The following is a 16,851-nucleotide window of genomic DNA, read 5'->3' as shown; positions in this document are numbered from 1 at the left end:
TATGTTTCGAGTTTACTGTAGGCCCCTTTCAATATTTTCTTTCTTTTTGTGCCCTCGGGCTTGCTCTGAGCGTCTCAGCGTAGTATTTGCCACCTCTTGATCTTTTGTTTCCGGATCTTAGTTATTTAATATCTGTCAACCCGTCGGTCAAGGCAGGCGCCAGATCAGTTTGAGCAAGTATCAGCGCGCGGCTTTTTCGAGGAGGAACTTACCGCCAGTGGAGGATCATGGACTTCTCCGAGCTCAAAAACTCCAAAATGAAGACCGATCTAAGGACATTTCTTCCTCGATGAGCGTGTCTTCCCCATGTCTGACATCTCTCGTGTTCCAGGCGGCACTTGATTTTATTCTTGCTTGGGTGACCCATCGTCAAGTCCACCTTCGTTCCCCGTTCGAGCTCAATTCTTCTAGACGGATGGGCAAGAGCCCGATCGGATCAATTATCATGATCGTATAGATACATTAAGTGTTGATGGTGTACAACCATTGAACATGCATCAGAACAGAAAAGGTTCTTGGGTCGTATCTGACGTAGCGACATCCTGTAGTCGATATCCAGCGACCTCGTTAGCGACTGTTCATCATGAAGCCCAAGTAGATAAGCACGCACAAAGAGACGGTGTGGAAATAAAACATCCGCCTTGGCTCTATTCATCTCTAACTTCGGTGGGAGCTGGTACTTTGGTGGAAGTGGGAACATCGTTTGACAGGAGTAATGGGATCTGCGTGACAGCGAAGCATGCAACGCCAAGGACTGCGAGCCGCGCACAAAGATTTTAGTACCATATGCCAAAAACATGCTGATAGAAACGCGAAAGACACGTACGATACCCTGTAACTTTCTCGAACGGGGAATGGAAATATAAACTCGTCACCCAACTCGCAAACAACCAAAGCCCGATCATGCCTGCATTCGTCAACACACCCACAGCCCACCATTCCCCTTTCTTCCCCTTTGCCTGCCACGTTTGTCTCAGCTGATCCGCCAAGAAACATATCGACAACGTCAACAAGAAGATGTGGCCTGACACGTCGTGACCCCTTCTCAGTCTAGGAATACCGGCCCATTCAGCGTGTGTTCCTGTTTTGGAGAGGAGGTCGGCAGCGCTGATGAGGGGCGAGGGGAAAAGTTCGGGATGTGTGGCGGGAGATATCCGTATACGGTCGGTGCAGTATTGTGGAGGGACGGGGATGTAGGCTCCGTGTGGGCCTGGGAGGTGAAGGACGCACTCTCCGCCTGAGGCGGTGATGAGTCTATCCAGAACGGGTGGTCCAAAGAACCAAGCGGAGAAGAAAAGCCAACAGGCGGTTGCAAGTACATATTGTAGCAGTCTTCGGAATGTCCAGGAGGTGTTACCCGAGGAGGCTGGGGTGATGGATTTGGGTGTGGAGAGGAAGAAGAGGGTGAAGAACGCGGCAGTTGTCCATCCCCAGGCTTTCTTAATGAAGAGTATATTTAGGATATTCTTCTTCGACGCGAAGTAATGAGTTGCATGCAGTGGATGTGGAAGGGCTGTGAGGAGCGGATTGGACGTGTCAAGGTAGGAGTTGTTCTTGATGGAGAGGTATGTGGCCCATGAGACCACGACGCCTGTGGCGAGAAGTGCATATGTTCGTAGGTCTGGCATGAGAGACCTCAAGATGCGCGGTGTTCGTATGGAGTCCAATGGTGGTTAGGAGGAAGATATTTACGGAGGACGTCGAACACGGCGAGCCAGACGTGGTCCTGTTGCGCTACGTCATCTTTGGTCAACATCCAGCACGCCAGTTTGGGAAACGTCAAGAGCCATGTTCCAGGGTTGTATCGTGGTGTCACACTGTGACCACCACAAAGGACAGATCAACGAAGTCACGCTGTGTCTTGCACTCGATCAAACGCGTTGGAGGACGATTGCCAGTTGCTTGGGCTGCTGAACTTCTGCTCACACTCTTAGTACCTCCGAAACTCTGTACGATGGACAAAACGAAAACGAGACTGGCCGCATTCTTTGACAATGATGACGAAGAGTCCTCATTCCCAGTGCGAACGGATCGAACCTTTCCTATCCTCTTCACTCCAAGCTCACGACCCCTCATACAATAGTCAAAACAAGTAGACGACCAAAAACTATCCCAATATGCTCAAGGTACCGCACGCAAGTCTAAACGCGAGAAAGAGAAGGAGGCCGCAGAAGCAAAGAGAAGGGAGGAAGAAGAAAACGCTGCGAGGGCTTATGCCGAGTTTTTGGACGCTTTTGAGGGAGAGGAGGTCAGCAAGAAGAGGACTGGTGCGAATTTTGTGAAGTCGGGAGGCTCGAAGGAAGGGCAGGATGTGGAGGTGTATAGGCCTTCGCAACACAGGGTAGAGAACACTTCTAGGTCTGCGCGGGCGTTTGAGGACCCTTCAAAGGCAAGCTTGGTACATGATACACTCTTGGCCAAGTATTCACTTTTAGCATTCAGCCTCCATCTCCACCGGCGGAACCTAGGCCAAAGGGTAAACGAGCCATGGACGCGTTTCTAGAGGAGATCAAGAGGTATGTGATCCGCGCCACTCCCCTCTGTCCTCACTAATCAATATTATAGAGAGCAAGCAGATAGAGAGGCCAGATATTCGAAGACCGGTGTGTCAATGTCTTTCTTTCTCTTGTAGTTTGTTCTCTGACCTAGCTGCAATAGGTCATGGGCGATCCGTGACTGCTATGGCAGGTACGTCCCATATACCCTATCCTCTGAATCACCTCATTCAAGTGACACACACTGTCACAGCGTACGAAGGCCAGAGTGGCAGTAAAGACCGCGGTGACCCAGAGGTTTGTATTTGTTCACTGAACAAAACCGAAGTTCATTGTGTGATCTGACGGGCGCATCTTCACAGACGTCCAATGTCTTCGTCGCCAACCTCCCTCCCCATGTCACAGAACAGTCCCTCGGCATCTTCTTCGCTCGCGCAGGCCCTGTTGGCTCTGTAAGTCCCTCTTTTTTTCCCTTCCTTTTGGAATTCGCCCTCAATCTCACTATCCCATCCAGGTCAAAATCATGTGGCCCCGTGGCGACACTGGTCAAGGTCCCGGCGCCGACATGACCAGCAGTCGGCGTACTAAGAACGCAGGTCTCTCCGGTTTCGTCTCTTACATGAAGCGGCGAGACGCAGAGGAAGCTCTTCGCGAATTCGATGGGTTCGAGTGGGGCGGGAGTGTGTTGAGGGTGGGTTGGAGCAAGGCCGTCCCGGTGGCGGCGAAGCCTATGTTCGGTAGGTCTCCGCTCAGACCTCGAAGAAAAGAGAAAATATCAGCACGAGTATCGACCTTTCTCAATTTCTTGTTTTCACAGTGGCACCTCGTTCAAGGTCGCGCTCACATTCGAGAGGCCGCCACGATCGCAGCCCAAGACACAAACGCCGGCACTACGACTCCAGATCCCGCTCTCCTTCGCGTTCACGCTCACGTTCTGACTCCAGAGACAGGTATCACCACCGTTCCAGCCGTCACTCTCGTAGTCGATCTTACTCTCCTGCTCGTTCTCCTTCCCCGCGCGGCCGCCCACGTCACACCGGCTCCCGCTCCCGTTCCAGATCTCGGTCTTGGTCCCGATCTCGCTCACACGACCGGCGTCGGTCGAGGTCGTATGAGAGACGCAGGAGCAGATCTCCACGTAGACATGCGCGCTCGCCGAGTAATGAGGACGATGTCACAGATACGTTTATTAGGACTGTGGCTGCTGAGGTGAAGGGGCACGGAAAGAAGTATGAGGAGAGTTTGAAGGAGAGGGAGAAGGGGAATGCGAAGTATCGATTTTTGACGAATCCGAACGTGAGTTTTGGATTGTATCGGTCTTTTTGAGTATCGGTGGACATATCTAACTGTGGATCACTAAATACCTAGCATCGACGTCATAGGTATTACAAGTCGTTGGTTGAGCGTGAACCTAACGATGAGCTGCAATTCGACGATGAGGTATTATTTCTTTTTCTACATTCCTGTGTGGCGGAAGTTCAATACTGCGTTGTTCTTTGTGTAAAGGGATACAACAGCATTTACTCCACTGACTCCGCCGAAGAGTCAGAGCGTGAGCGCACCCGAAAGACCAAACTTGGTAGACTGGCTCGAAAACGGTTCGAAGCTATGCTTCGAGGTTTATCCGGTACCAGAGGCGAACTCGCTCGATGCATGGCCTTCAGCTTGGAGCACGCGGAAGCCGCGAATGAGGTGCGTCTCAATTCCTGCCTTTTGTTCCCTCGCCAGGATTAAATTGACCTGACATCCTGCTGTACAATTGAAAAGGTCTCAGACATAATAATCTCAACCCTCATCGTCGACTCCACACCCGTCCCACGCAAACTCGCCCGATTGCACCTCATCTGCGACATCCTCCACAACTCCGCCGCGCCCCTTCCCATGGCCTGGAAATTCCGCCAAGAGTTTCAATCCCGCCTCGGGCTCGTCTTCGACCATTTCTCGACGATCTATCATAGTTTTCCCGGAAGGATCACGGCGGAGACGTTCAAGAAGCAAATCACGGGCGTTGTGGATGTGTGGGAGGACTGGATCGTCTTTTCTCCGGACTTTACTAGGGAGTTGAGGGCAAGGTTGGAAGGACAGGTGGAACAGGATGAGAAGGATGGGAATGTAGCTGAGGAGAAGGGAGTGGTGGCAGAAGGGATGGAAGAGAAGGCGCCGGCGTTTGGATCGAAGTTTAAGGCTAGTTCGTTCAGGCCTGCTGAAGCAGTTGTCGAGCCTGCCGTCGTACCCGTTGCTCCCGTTGCGTTCGCTCCGGCTGCTTCTATCACCGTCCCTTCTGCCGCTGCCCACGATGAGGACGACGGGGAACCGATGGACGAGGGAAGTGATATAGATGGGAAACCTGTGGAAGATGATGTTGACGGTCAGCCGTTGACGGAAGATGTTGATGGGGAACCGATGGTGGAGGGAGATGTGGATGGGGAGCCAATGGCGGTCGAGGAAGATGTTGACGGTGAACCACTGGACGATGACATCGATGGGGCGCCGATTGAGTGAACGGGCAATTTGCTACTTGTTTTCACGGTGGTCTCTGTCTGTGGTGTGTGCTTTGTTACTTCTCTACGCTTGTTTGGATCTTTGACCTCGCTGTCATTCGTTGTGTGCTTATACAACTCTTTCATTGTCCTCGTGCGGCGTCCTCACGTGGTCGGTGGTTAACATGAAGGCCGTCGCAATGTGCATGTCATGTATTGATACCACCCATTACTCAGATGTATAGTATGCCATAAATAGGTGGTTTGCAAGTACCTGCACGTCCTCGACCCTTATTTTCCTCCCAAAATCAATGGGAAAGCATGGAGTAGCATGTCCCATTACCTCTTTTGCATGACCACCTCTGACTGGCTAACAATATCGACTACTCACTGGGAAGCCGTCGTCATCTGGTCAGTCCTCATGATGTTTCCTGAGCGTTGTCCTTGTAACCTAGAGTTGACACTCGAATTATCCCCAGGTGATCGGTGCTCGATAACGATAAATATCATTAAATGTGACATTCAACCGTTGGTAGGAAATCCTCTGGCCGTGCGAATTTAGCTTCGACCCAACTTCGACCTTGACCGAAAAAATACTGTGGTCTATAACAGCGAAACTTTAACAGAGCACTGAGACTTGAAGCTTTGAAGTATACATTCTCACTATCAGAGCTGTACTGACTTCTACGTTAGCTCCTTAGCAGAGCTTTTGCGCGTGCTCATGGCTGCCTTTTTCCTATCAGAAAGAACCCCTGTGGGCGACTCAAAGACAGGATTGTGAGACTTCTTTCCTCCGGCCTCTTACTTACACCGATCGGACCTTGTACCTGAAACCAACGGCGAGACTGGTTAGCTGGTCGACGATTGTTGGCTATCGTCGCAGACGGACACACTCCTATCTCATCGCCACAATAACGAGTCGGGAGTGATGACTACGATATCACAATGTTTGACGTTTTACCCACGCGTCGGAGGGCATGACGGGTGACTGACCACTATTTTGCGTTACTGCCATCCTCCAGATGTGCAACAGGTGATGGAGCCAGGTCTTAAAACTTGTCTCAGCAGAATAAATAAAAACTCCTGGCAGGATTCTCTTCCAGAACGGGACGTCCAAGAATTTCCACAAGGTCGAATCCAGCTTGATCGTCGTTGACACTCTCGATTGATGCGTGCTCATAGGAGCGCACAATGAAACCCGTGATGACATCTGAAACCAAGGACTTTCAGCACCCTTGTGAGCAGCTAACTCTCCTCAAATTGAACAGCAATGCTGCAGAGGCGCATATATCTCCTTTTTCAGTTGCCTCGAACGGTATCAGAACTTCACCATTCATCTGTTTCGTCGAGAAAAGCGCTTCCCCAAGCTTCGTCGAGGTATATGAAGAGGCTTTCAATAAGATTCGGCATAATGAAATGGCGTCAAATGTCTGTCTACCACCTCACTATCCGAATGAAGTCGGTGTTGTTGTACCGCTCGTTGTCCAGACGCTTGCATACGGTGCGTACTTGCTTTATGTAAAGAGTGTTGAAGAGTTGTGGCTGAAATCTGAGATGTGCTTAGGATTCTACGGGTGTCTGGTCATACCGGCACTGTATCTCTTATAGTATGTCTCTATCATCCTGTCACATATTGACAAACAATCTTATGAGATGATCAGTGAAAGAGGACTACAGACAGTTTCCGCAAGGTTGACACTATGTGTTGTTCTTGTGATGTTTCTTATTTCTGGCAGTTACTGGACGACGTCATTTGTAATGTCAATGAACGCGTTGAAGAAGGATTGGCCCAACGAGTCTTTCACCGAAGGCGAATTTGAAGGCAGTCAAGATCGATTGCTCGCAAGCCTGGATTATATGACCCTACTCATAGTGAGAGCTTAACACCTCAATATGACAGTGATTCACTTCCTTATGCGCTTCCTACTAACACATCGTCGGCACCCCTCACAGCTTACGTGCAACGACACTGTTGTCGTCTGGAGAGCATGTGTCGTATCGAGTCTTAGGGCTAGAAAATGGATCTTAACAGTGGTGTTTCTGACGTTTGGTACGCTAGTAGTTTATCTTGATGTCGATGTCTTGCCCTCACATCAGTGTTAGCCATTCAGTTTGCACTGGCATCTACGGCACTCAATATCTCTTGGACGACAACGTCCATTGTTCAAAGCGACCATCGTCTTGGTCACAGACGAAACCCACTATCCACTCACCTATTGGAAGTTGCATATGGGCTACCGCTATTGACAAACATATGGCCAACTTGTATCATTGCACAGAAGATGTGGTCAGCTTCGTCCTTCTGTTTGGTATAAGTCTTTGGCCTCTGATATATGATCACCATTTTCTCAGGAGTCACTTGCGAGATTCTAACGCTGCTCGGCTCTCTGAGCAGCGACCGACAACGATGATTAGAAATGTGCTGGTCCTGCTTGTTGAATCCGGGCTATTATTTAGCTCCTTGGTCGTGAGTTCCTGGTTAGCATGCATTGCGGTTATGAATGTCGCCAATATCATATCCTTCAAGGTCATATATATCATAGTTTACGCGATTCCATGGTCGTGCATTCACATCGCAATCTACTGGGGGGATGCTATGGTCCATGTAGCGGCAAGTTTATCACTCGTTCGTAATATGTACTCTGAACCTACAAGCTGATGCAGACTTTATAGAGCATGTGGCAAACCGCTCTCATTGTGCTTCTGCAACTGCGAAAGAAATGGTCCGACCTGAGACCAGAGTCTGTTCCGGATGTATATGTGCCACCCATCATGGAGTCCACGCCACCTGGACAAAGTTACCACACAACAGAATCTCGTCAGCTTTGAGTCCATTCTTTGGCAATTTTGGGCAAATGGCGGGAGTGGCCATGACTGACGAGAACAATTATTATGATGGTATACAGTACTGTCCTTGATCCGGATCTGTAAAGTGGCCTAACAATAGAAGTCAAAGTGGCCTACAAGTGAAGGACCCGAGTCACTGTTTGACGCGTCCCCTCTCGGGCAGCCAGCTCGATATTTTTGCTGTATATTTGGACTTTATGTAGTCAAACATACGCCATTGTTCCTCATGGGACCGTATTGTACTCTGAATATACCCTCCTTCCAACTCTCATAGAGAGCGACGCGCGGACGGGGAGTGAAAAGTCAAAGTGTCGCAAGTGGGCCGTCCTACTTCCATACCAACTTGGCGTGGCAGAATAGTACCCGTCGGGAGCGACGTTGAGACACTTTTCCACTGACCGAAAGAAACAGACTTCATAGGTCTACACCAGAGATGTTATACTATGTGGGTGTGCACGAACCAAAGGAGACTGAGTGACTCGCGCGAGGAAAATATGGGTCAAGCCCCACGTTCGACGGGGACTCGATTCGCGGATGAACGCGAATAAGTACGATGATGAGAATACCATGTTTAATTGCCTGTGTTCCTCCGAAACCATGCGAGTATGCAGCGACTTAGATAACAAGTACGAAAACATTGATGACGCTTCGCCGTCGTCGACCATCCAACGTCCAACGTCCATCACCCAGCCCCACCCATCCTTCCATCCAGTTTTGACCCTCCTCCCACCAATATATATGACTAAATGTCATCCAGGACGCAAGCATACGATACGGAATTCAGCAAAGCAACATACAAGCGAGTACTGTGCATTCGTGCGCCGAGGCACAACGAGCATTTTGACGTCGATTAGTAGTCTCCGCCTCGTCCACCGCGACGGCCGGTATCGGCGGCAGTCCTCAAGATCGCCTCCTTGGCAGCCTCGATCGACGAGTCAGAACCTGCATAAAGTATTGCAAGTCAGCACCGGGCAGTAAAACAGTAGACAGCGGGGAAGGAATAGAAGAGAAGACCCACCCATAATGACAATAGTATTATTTTCGCGGCCGACGGTAATGTCAGCCCCCGTCTCATGGTGCAACCTCGCGATATTCGAGCCCTTCGCGCCCACAATCCTCGGGAAGCTGACTTTACTCGGCATGGTCAAAAAGCCAACGGTGGTCATTCCCTCAGCCTTCGCAACCGCCGCCTCGATCATCTTCTTCGCCTTATCCAAACCAGCCTGGTCCCTCGCCCTGAGGGTCCACTCTGATTCGCCTTCCTCCGCATCCTGGTAGTTCGGCACGACCTGCCATTCCGGTTCTGGCTCTGCAGCGTCGGTGTCGTCGATGCGGGCAGAAGCGGCGTTGTCGGAGGGAGGACGGGCGGGGAGCGCGGATTTAGAGGGCTGAGAGGATTGTTCGACCTGCACACCGAAGGAGCGGAGCGTGCGGAAGAGGTTGCCTTGTTGGGTGACGGCGTGATGGTACTTGAAGGGGACGATGACGGTGTCGATGATCTCGGGAGCGGGAGCCTTTACCTGGGCCTATGGTCGACAGATAACCGTCAGCATTTGCCCTCAGAGCCCTTGGACGAAGACTTTACCTTAAGGGCCTCAATAGCCTTGTCAACAGCCTCCTTCGGTCCCGCCACCTTCACCAAGTTCTCCGCCGGTACGCCCTCCAACTCTGCCACATTCACAGGCTTACCAGCCTGGTGATACGAGTGCGAGCCAGGGTACTGCACCTGAACGCCGTACTTAGTTTGGAACTCGGTGAGGTTAGCACCGCCACGACCGATGAGAGCACGGTGTTGAGGGGCCGGGATGTCGACGGCGAGTACGACACGGTCACGGAGCTGGCCGGCGACCTTCTCGATTTCGGCTTTGAGCTTGTTGACAACCTTAGGGTCACCACGAAGACGGACTTCGTCGTTCGGCTCTTCACCTTGCCTCGGGCTAATTAGACACAGCAGTTCAGTATACCAATGCGAGACGGGAGAAGGAAAAACGAAAGCAGCACGCACAAGCGAACCAAACCAGCCTGAGCCTTCGGATCCGCGGGTCCTCCACACCTCACGATCAAATCTCTCAAGCCCTGCCCACCAGCACCAATCAAAGTCCTATGGAACCTACTCTCCACACTCAACACCACCGTCGTCTCCTCACCAACCTGGTCCGCGATGGCCTGAATCGCGGCCTTAGCAGCAGCGATAGCCTTCTTCGTCCCACGACAGGTGATCTGTGCGACGGGCCCGCCCTCTTGCGTCTTGTCCAGGTCGATCTGGGCACCGGTGTCGTCTTTGATCTCGTTGATGGTGGCTCCGCCCTTGCCGAGGATGCGGGGGATGGCGCGGTCAGGGACAGTGAACTTGAGGATGTTGTTGGATTCTTTCTCGAATTCAACGGCCTTAGAAGAGAGGGAAAAAATTAGTCTTCATTTCTATCGAAGTGTATGGTGAAGAGGTGGGTGAGATGCTTACATCCATGAGCTCAGACTTGGCACCGGCAACACCCTTACGGCCACCCTTGACGAGAACCTCGTCGGCCTTGAGGTGTTCCCTCGTCCTGCCTTCACCATTCTCAGCAGTCTCGCGAGGGAAAGTGATCTGGAGTACACAGTTGACAGTTAGGCTAGTCCCTTCTGACCGATGCAAGCTCATGATTCCTTACCTTGACGGAGTACTTCTCTTCCAACCGAATAACGTATTTGCCGTTTTGTCCGATGAGGCCAGCATGGTACTGGTTCGGGATTTTAAGAACCTCAGAAGTCTCATCGGCCTGTTCACATCCAACAAAGATCAGCCATCACCATCGACATCAGCCAGAGCAGAATGAAAAACAACACTTACCAGCCTCTCGACCTGACTTAGGATACGTCTCTTCGCTTCCTCGACGTTCTCCTTACGGCCGACGATCTGAACCTTAGACTTCTGATGAGCAGCGGCCTTCTTCTTCTTCCCGCCGTCTTTCTCCTTCTCGTCATTCTCGTCCGAAAAGTCGATCTTGACGCCGAGCTGGTCGCGGAGCTTGTTGACACCCGCGCCTTGGGCACCGACGACACGACCCACAAACTCGCGATCAATCTCGAACTCGACAGACTATGGTCAGTAGTAAGGTATAGTCGTCAGCGACTAAAAATCCAGAGGAACGAGGTGGGGAGAGAGGAGGAAACAGAACGTACGTGTCCGCTAAGAATATGGTCGTTCTTCGCGTCTTCGACGATCTGGAGAATCTCCTTGATAGCACGGTCGACCTCGCTGCTCTGGCCACGAACAAGAATGACATCCTCGGACTCGCCGCCGACCTCAGCGCCAACCTTGATCGAAAGGGTCTTCTCCTCGCCGATGATACTGCAACCCCGAATCCCACCAACGCATTTCAGTACTCTCACAGCAGTAACAAACGCGGTACGAGAAATACGCACGCATTGAGAGTCGTGCCATTCTTGCCGACGACGGCCTCATGCCACTTCTTCTCGACCGTGATCGTCTGACTCTTCACGTCCGCGGCATCACGAGCGAGCTTGAGTAGCTCCTTCGCGACGTCCTCGAGGTTCTTGGACTTCTCGACGGGAGAGAGCGAGGCAGAAGGCGAGGCAGGATCGTAGACGAGGAGGACACTGGACTGTTCCTCCGATTCCGGTGGGAAGAAGAGCGAGACGTTGTTGTTCTCGTGGAACGCCTTGATCCTGCACACATATTCGTATAAGTTGAACGAAAACTCATGCATAGAAGGTGAGGAGAGAATGGGTGCTTACTTCTTCGCGTTCTTGTTCTGAAGGATCTTGTGCACCAACCAGTCGATGTTGACCTCCTTGGTCGCACCGATCAATTTACCCATCAACTCCGAAACCAAACGGACGGTCCCATCCACGACCGGTTTCTCCCCAACGATATCAATATTCAACACTGAAGCCTTCTCCACAATAGCCGGGTTCGGTGTGAAAATCGACACGCCAGGATGAGCCGCAGAGAGGGTCTTCGTGTACCCAGTCCGAATGATATAAGTCAAGAGCTGTCTGGAGAGCGCGATAGGACCGGGAAGCGGGAACTCGTGGATGTACTGCGAGTTCGCCTTGGTCATGACGGCGCCGAGTCCGGCAGCGAGATCCTCAGGTTTACCCCAGACGGTGACTTCCTCGCTCGTTTCTTCGGGTGTGGGAACAATGATGGAGCATTTGCCGTTGGCCATGATCTCGTCGACGGCCTTGCCGACGAGCAGACGGTGCTGACGCTTCGGAAGCGTGATCTTGACCGAGGTGAGGTTGTTAGAGAACGCTTCGACGGTCCCGCGGACGGCTTCCATGACGCGAACGACGGCCTCTCGATCACCAGAGACCTGGAATTCACGGTCGACGCTGTTGAGCTTGAGTTCAACGTCACCGCCCTGGGCGGCATCGACGAATACCGAACGACGGGCCTTCACGAAGGGAACGATGTAAGCCGGGATGTCGCGCACGCGTTGGGTCGTGCGAGAGGTCTTCGAGGAAATGATCTGGTTGATGAATCCTTGGGCTTCGTACGCGAGGGGTTGAGGACCGGTGATCGTCACGGGCACGGTCGGCTCTTCGTCCTCGTCGTCGCCGGTGTGGTTGGCATGGCCGTTCGCGTGTCCGTTCTGGAGGGACTCCTTGGGAGGGATGTCGACTCTGACATTCGTCTGATCGCGGATCTGCTTGAGCGTAGCACCTTGGAAAATTGTTAATTAACGTAAATAACGGCATGTTGTGCGGGTGGGGTCGGGCGACCGTGTGGATGACCACGATACTCTCTCGTTCATTACCCCATGGCAGTTTCGGTCGAACAAGGACAACCCTACAGATAGCCGACGCAATGACCGCGGGAAGGGGAGCGTCGCCTGACTCTGGACGTAACGAATAATGAGAAACTAACCTTTGGGACCGATGATGGTGGAAATCGTAGAAGCCGGAGCGTTGACAACCAAAGAGACCTGCGAAAACGCGTCAAGCCTCGCCACAAAACGTTGCATTCTTCACTCACGACCGGGCTAAGAAGCGAGACCAAGTTCCTCTTTCCCTTCTCGAGCTCCTTCTTGGAGTCCGCCTTGAGATGGAACGTCGTCTGCTTCGTCCTCTGGTTCGTCGACGCCTCGATCTTGACCTTGAACTTGTTCATGACCTGCTTCATGATATCGCCCAGAGTCATCGGCTTGCCATCCCTTCCAGCCGAGGAAAGGTCGATCGCGGTAAGCGTGAAGGACTCGGTCGCCTGAGGGTGCTGGACGACGGTGGGCTTGATGCGAGGTCCACCACCACCACCGGGAGCACTGCCCCAAGCTGAGGCGGCAGGCTTGTTCGCAGTAGCGGCAGAGGGAGCGAGAGTCGGGAAGGCGTCGTGAGAGTCAGTGTCGAGCTCCTGCCTGTTGCCTGTACGTGCCGCAGGCCTGGAAGAGACCGGGGTGGGATCACCGAGAGAAGGGAACGGGTCCGGAGTTCCCTCGAGCTCGCTGTGTTTCTTCTGTTGTGTGTCCGGGTCAAAGCTCAATGAGTAGGTGATTGTACAGCGAAATAGGGAGGCGGAGAAATGGTACCGACCTGGAGCTCTGCGGCCATCGTGTTATACTTTGTTAGACGGGTGTCCGGAGAACGTTAACCTAAGACGGGGGGTGGAAGACCTGAGCGACTAAGAACACTGGCTAGCAGGCTCAGACGCTGATGGGCGACACGAGATGGTGGGGTGAAATGAAAGTTAAAGGTAGAGAGTGGGCACAACTCGAGAACCGACGTGTCCGGCTCTGACCGTGAGAATAACCGTCGTCTCTTCCGAGAACGTTCGATGTTCTCCGTCTCCTCGCATTAACTGTAACACTCTCGCTTTCTCGCATTATGCTTTACAGACAACCCAACCATTGACCGCAAAAATAGCCCAATGGAGAGCATGGCTCCTCGCTGGTTATTAGCCAAGGCATTCAATGAAATGGCGCTAGTAAGACGTGCTTCGTGCTCAGCTGTCAATACTGGCGGCGTGTGTGAACGTCGATCAGCGTGTTAGCAAATCCTATTATGATCGTGGGTGCACGTCGAAGATATCCAAAAATATCGAAATATTAACTGACGAATAGTCGACGTCGTGTTCGACCACGTCAGCGCCAAACCAAACCAGCAAGTTCACCAGCGAGTACCGTCTCGGTGACGCCACATCCAAGTCGACATCGCAACCGTTCAACTCAATACTCATCCCTATTCCGCTGCATTTTGAGCGAGCATGAAACGCGAAAAGGAAACACTGATGCACAACAAACACCCAGCCCCGTCTCGCCATGGCCCATCCCGTCAGTTCCCTCTGGACCAGCGTGAAAACCCAACACCGTCGACGTGGCAATTCCCCTTTCTGGACGCCGGCGACCGAAGGCCAGGCGCGACGCGCCTCCGCACACCACGTGAGCATCCCCGACCCAATTTACAATCCCGAGTGCGCTCATAAATACGGCTGGATCTCTCCTCGCCACGATACACACCTGAATACTCACGGCTTACTCTGCTCTCTTCATCTCTCTAATACTTGGTTCACCTGCTTTACTGGGCTGGATTTACTACATAGTCCCGACCTCTAACCTGAGACTTGATTACTGAGCAGTACAAAGTACTGCAATGCGCCCCTCCCTCCTCCCTAGCGCCCTGCTTGCCCTTCTAATCGACTGGACAAATACACACATCCATACCCACGGAGTCTACGCTCAATCGAACGCCGCGTTCTTGAATGATAATACTTTGGTCAGGCAGGGTCAGGTGCAGAATGTGCTCGAGCACGAACCGGTACACACTGCGAGTTGTGAGCAGTCTGTGAGTACGTTTTCCCTTGTCCTTGTTCGTAGAGGGACGAGAGGAGGGTTCTAGGTGCTGATGTATGTATGTTCCAATGTATTGTATGTTGCGATGTAGCCGACAGGACCAATAGAGACCACGATGTGCAACTATGAGAGTATAGAGAGCGTGAATGACGAGTTGTACAGAGAGCTACACGAACTCGTACAGACGCCGTTCTTCAAATATTTCCGAGTGCGTTGTCTTTCCCACTCTCCCATCATTTGAGATCCACGAAACATTACTGACGCCGCATATGTTTCGGCGTATCGCAGGCAGACCTGTATCGTGAATGTCCGTTCTGGGAGGACAACGCACTGTGCATGAACAGAGACTGTGTCATCGCCACAGTGGATGAGGTACGTTTCTTAGCCTACTCTCGTATTCTTGAAGAGCGTACCATTTAATGTTTTGCACTGTCGACTTGTAGAGCGAGATACCAGAGAAGTGGCGAGCGAAGGCGCTGAGTAAACTCGAGTTGCCACCAGAGGCGGAGGTACGTGGCGCTTCCACGATAGAAATTTTGATGTGGGTATGCTTACCTTCAGCCATTTGTAGAGGGAATCGTTACCGGGATGTTACTACCGAGATTCAGATTTCTGCTTCTTCGATGACATGACCGGTACGCATCCTCTTCCCCTCTCCCCTCTCCCATCTCTCATGACTTTCATCTACTCACCGTCTCCACCCAACCGCCAACCCCATCTCCATAAAACAAAACAGAGGGCGATTACGTCGACCTCTCCCTCAACCCCGAACGCTTCACAGGCTACGCAGGCGTCTCCGCCTCCCGCGTCTGGACCGCCATCTACGAAGAGAACTGTTTCGGCCAGTCAGAGTCCGAACTCTCCCTAATGAGCGATCCTAAAAAGTCGGAAGAAGGGACGCAGACGATCCCGGAGACGATGACGGATCTGTTGTCGGGGGAAGAGGAGGGCGCGCAGTGTTTGGAGAAGAGGGTTTATTATAAGATTGTTTCTGGTGAGTTCTTTAGGAGTGAGAAGGAAGTGTAGGTGATGCTGATGAAAGTTTGTGGGTAGGTCTGCATGCGTCGATATCGACACATATCTGCTATGAGCACTTTAACCAAACGACCGGTCAATGGGTACGTCCATCCTTCCCCGCTTCACTCTCACTCACTTCACTTTACTTACATTCATCCCTCCCCCAGGGCCCCAACCTCCCCTGCTTCGTGAACCGCGTCGCCTCCCACCCCGAACGTCTCCAATACATCTACTTCAACACCGTCCTTCTCCTACGCGCCGTCGCCCGCATCGGGCCCTACCTCCAAGCATACGACTACTGCTCGTCAGGGACACACGAAGAGGACGCGGAGACGATGCGGATGCTGGGGAAGGTTATTGGGATAGCGGGGGATGTGGGGAAGTTCGATGAGACGGTGTTGTTTAGGGGGGAGAATGCGAACGTGAGTATTTTCTTTCTTCGTTTTTTGCGTCTTACTCCTTTTTTGTGGATTACTCTGTGGTGGTGTTGGTTGCGCACTTTGTTAACTGATTGAATGCATGGGTGGGATGTAGGTTTTGAAAGAAGAGTTCAAGGCGCATTTTAGGAACGTGACGCGCATTATGGATTGTGTCGGGTGCGATAAGTGCAGGCTTTGGGGCAAAGTGCAGACGACGGGCGTCGCGACGGCGCTCAAGATCCTCTTTGAGCTCGACGAGAAAGCGCTTGAGTACGTTCTCTCTCCTCCCCTCTCCATCCTCTGGTCGGCAAAAATTTATTTATGAATGAGTGTACTCCTGCAGCCCACACACGAACGCGAACCTCCTCCAACGCACCGAAGTCGTCGCGCTGATCAACACGCTGCACCGGTTCAGCGAGTCTCTGGCCGCCGTGGAAGAGTTTAGGAAGTTATGGCGCGAGGCGTCGGCTGCTGATTCGGAGAAGCTGATCAAGGATGCGGAGGATGCTGCGAAGCGGGTTCGTTTTGTCCTCCTTTATATCCCGCATCTTGACCTCTTGACCTTACATGCCTTCGTCCTCACGATTCGTCTTTTTGTTATGTAGCCACGACCGTCACCCCCAGTCGGCGCATCAGAACCGCCGTCATCGAACTTTGTCGAAGAGATCCAACGACGGCTGGCGCCTTGGATACAAGCGTGCAAGGACAGCACGGCCGGATGTGTCACTCTAGTGGCGAATGTGGTGAGGAACGTGGCGGAGACGGTTTCTTCGATTTTTACGGTGTCGGGGAAGGAGAGGGG

General features: G+C 52.2%; 5 protein-coding genes across 5 annotated transcripts; 3 read left to right on the top strand and 2 right to left on the bottom strand.

Moving 5' to 3' along the window:
- Nucleotides 1–520: 520 nt before the first annotated feature.
- Nucleotides 521–1,678, bottom strand: STEHIDRAFT_125501 (uncharacterized protein). Its single transcript, XM_007309826.1, has 3 exons — nucleotides 827–1,678; nucleotides 611–754; nucleotides 521–542 (listed from the first exon to the last, which is right to left on the bottom strand). Exons 1-2 carry the CDS (start codon nucleotides 1,626–1,628, stop codon nucleotides 648–650), a joined length of 909 nt encoding a protein of 302 aa, XP_007309888.1. The 5' UTR covers nucleotides 1,629–1,678; the 3' UTR covers nucleotides 521–542; nucleotides 611–647.
- Nucleotides 1,679–1,954: 276 nt separating this feature from the next.
- STEHIDRAFT_67204 (uncharacterized protein) lies at nucleotides 1,955–4,997 on the top strand (the record flags this gene model as incomplete). Its single annotated transcript, XM_007309544.1, has 13 exons — nucleotides 1,955–2,020; nucleotides 2,084–2,370; nucleotides 2,436–2,516; nucleotides 2,566–2,603; nucleotides 2,650–2,688; nucleotides 2,749–2,792; nucleotides 2,858–2,947; nucleotides 3,010–3,236; nucleotides 3,371–3,791; nucleotides 3,864–3,935; nucleotides 4,002–4,187; nucleotides 4,263–4,739; nucleotides 4,797–4,997. 13 exons carry the CDS (start codon nucleotides 1,955–1,957, stop codon nucleotides 4,995–4,997), a joined length of 2,229 nt encoding a protein of 742 aa, XP_007309606.1.
- Nucleotides 4,998–6,166: 1,169 nt separating this feature from the next.
- On the top strand, nucleotides 6,167–7,584 carry STEHIDRAFT_115359 (uncharacterized protein; the record flags this gene model as incomplete). Its single annotated transcript, XM_007309825.1, has 8 exons — nucleotides 6,167–6,212; nucleotides 6,279–6,476; nucleotides 6,540–6,582; nucleotides 6,712–6,847; nucleotides 6,929–7,025; nucleotides 7,073–7,262; nucleotides 7,328–7,442; nucleotides 7,519–7,584. The coding sequence occupies 8 exons, from the start codon at nucleotides 6,167–6,169 to the stop codon at nucleotides 7,582–7,584; spliced, it is 891 nt and encodes a 296-aa protein (XP_007309887.1).
- A 796-nt stretch (nucleotides 7,585–8,380) lies between these two features.
- On the bottom strand, nucleotides 8,381–13,501 carry STEHIDRAFT_104632 (SCP160 protein). Its single transcript, XM_007309824.1, has 13 exons — nucleotides 13,358–13,501; nucleotides 12,804–13,280; nucleotides 12,696–12,753; nucleotides 11,561–12,491; nucleotides 11,228–11,491; nucleotides 10,985–11,153; nucleotides 10,653–10,901; nucleotides 10,474–10,581; nucleotides 10,284–10,409; nucleotides 9,828–10,210; nucleotides 9,408–9,759; nucleotides 8,841–9,348; nucleotides 8,381–8,764 (listed from the first exon to the last, which is right to left on the bottom strand). Exons 1-13 carry the CDS (start codon nucleotides 13,373–13,375, stop codon nucleotides 8,673–8,675), a joined length of 3,735 nt encoding a protein of 1,244 aa, XP_007309886.1. The 5' UTR covers nucleotides 13,376–13,501; the 3' UTR covers nucleotides 8,381–8,672.
- A 912-nt stretch (nucleotides 13,502–14,413) lies between these two features.
- Nucleotides 14,414–16,654, top strand: STEHIDRAFT_66979 (endoplasmic oxidoreductin-1; the record flags this gene model as incomplete). The annotated part of the gene is made up of 10 exons (XM_007309522.1): nucleotides 14,414–14,605; nucleotides 14,705–14,821; nucleotides 14,902–14,985; nucleotides 15,057–15,122; nucleotides 15,185–15,248; nucleotides 15,350–15,607; nucleotides 15,667–15,731; nucleotides 15,798–16,052; nucleotides 16,165–16,319; nucleotides 16,393–16,654. 10 exons carry the CDS (start codon nucleotides 14,414–14,416, stop codon nucleotides 16,652–16,654), a joined length of 1,518 nt encoding a protein of 505 aa, XP_007309584.1.
- Nucleotides 16,655–16,851: the final 197 nt, after the last annotated feature.

Source organism: Stereum hirsutum (genome assembly GCF_000264905.1).
Source record: "Stereum hirsutum FP-91666 SS1 unplaced genomic scaffold STEHIscaffold_18, whole genome shotgun sequence".
In the NCBI taxonomy this organism is placed as follows: Eukaryota; Fungi; Basidiomycota; class Agaricomycetes; order Russulales; family Stereaceae; genus Stereum; species Stereum hirsutum.
Note: the sequence above shows the minus strand (reverse complement) of the source record. Positions and strands in the feature narration are given on the sequence as shown.

Bases quoted from the DNA above. Each gene is read 5' to 3' on its own strand.
- STEHIDRAFT_125501 (XM_007309826.1), bottom strand. From the start codon at position 1,628: ATGCCAGACCTACGAACATATGCACTTCTCGCCACAGGCGTCGTGGTC. The intron at 755-826 runs GTACGTGTCTTT...CGCGGCTCGCAG, and splicing joins CGAGAAAGTTACAGGGTATC to TCCTTGGCGTTGCATGCTTC.
- STEHIDRAFT_104632 (XM_007309824.1), bottom strand. The intron at 11,492-11,560 runs GTAAGCACCCAT...ATATGTGTGCAG, and splicing joins CAGAACAAGAACGCGAAGAA to GATCAAGGCGTTCCACGAGA. The intron at 9,760-9,827 runs GTGCGTGCTGCT...GTGTCTAATTAG, and splicing joins CAGGCTGGTTTGGTTCGCTT to CCCGAGGCAAGGTGAAGAGC.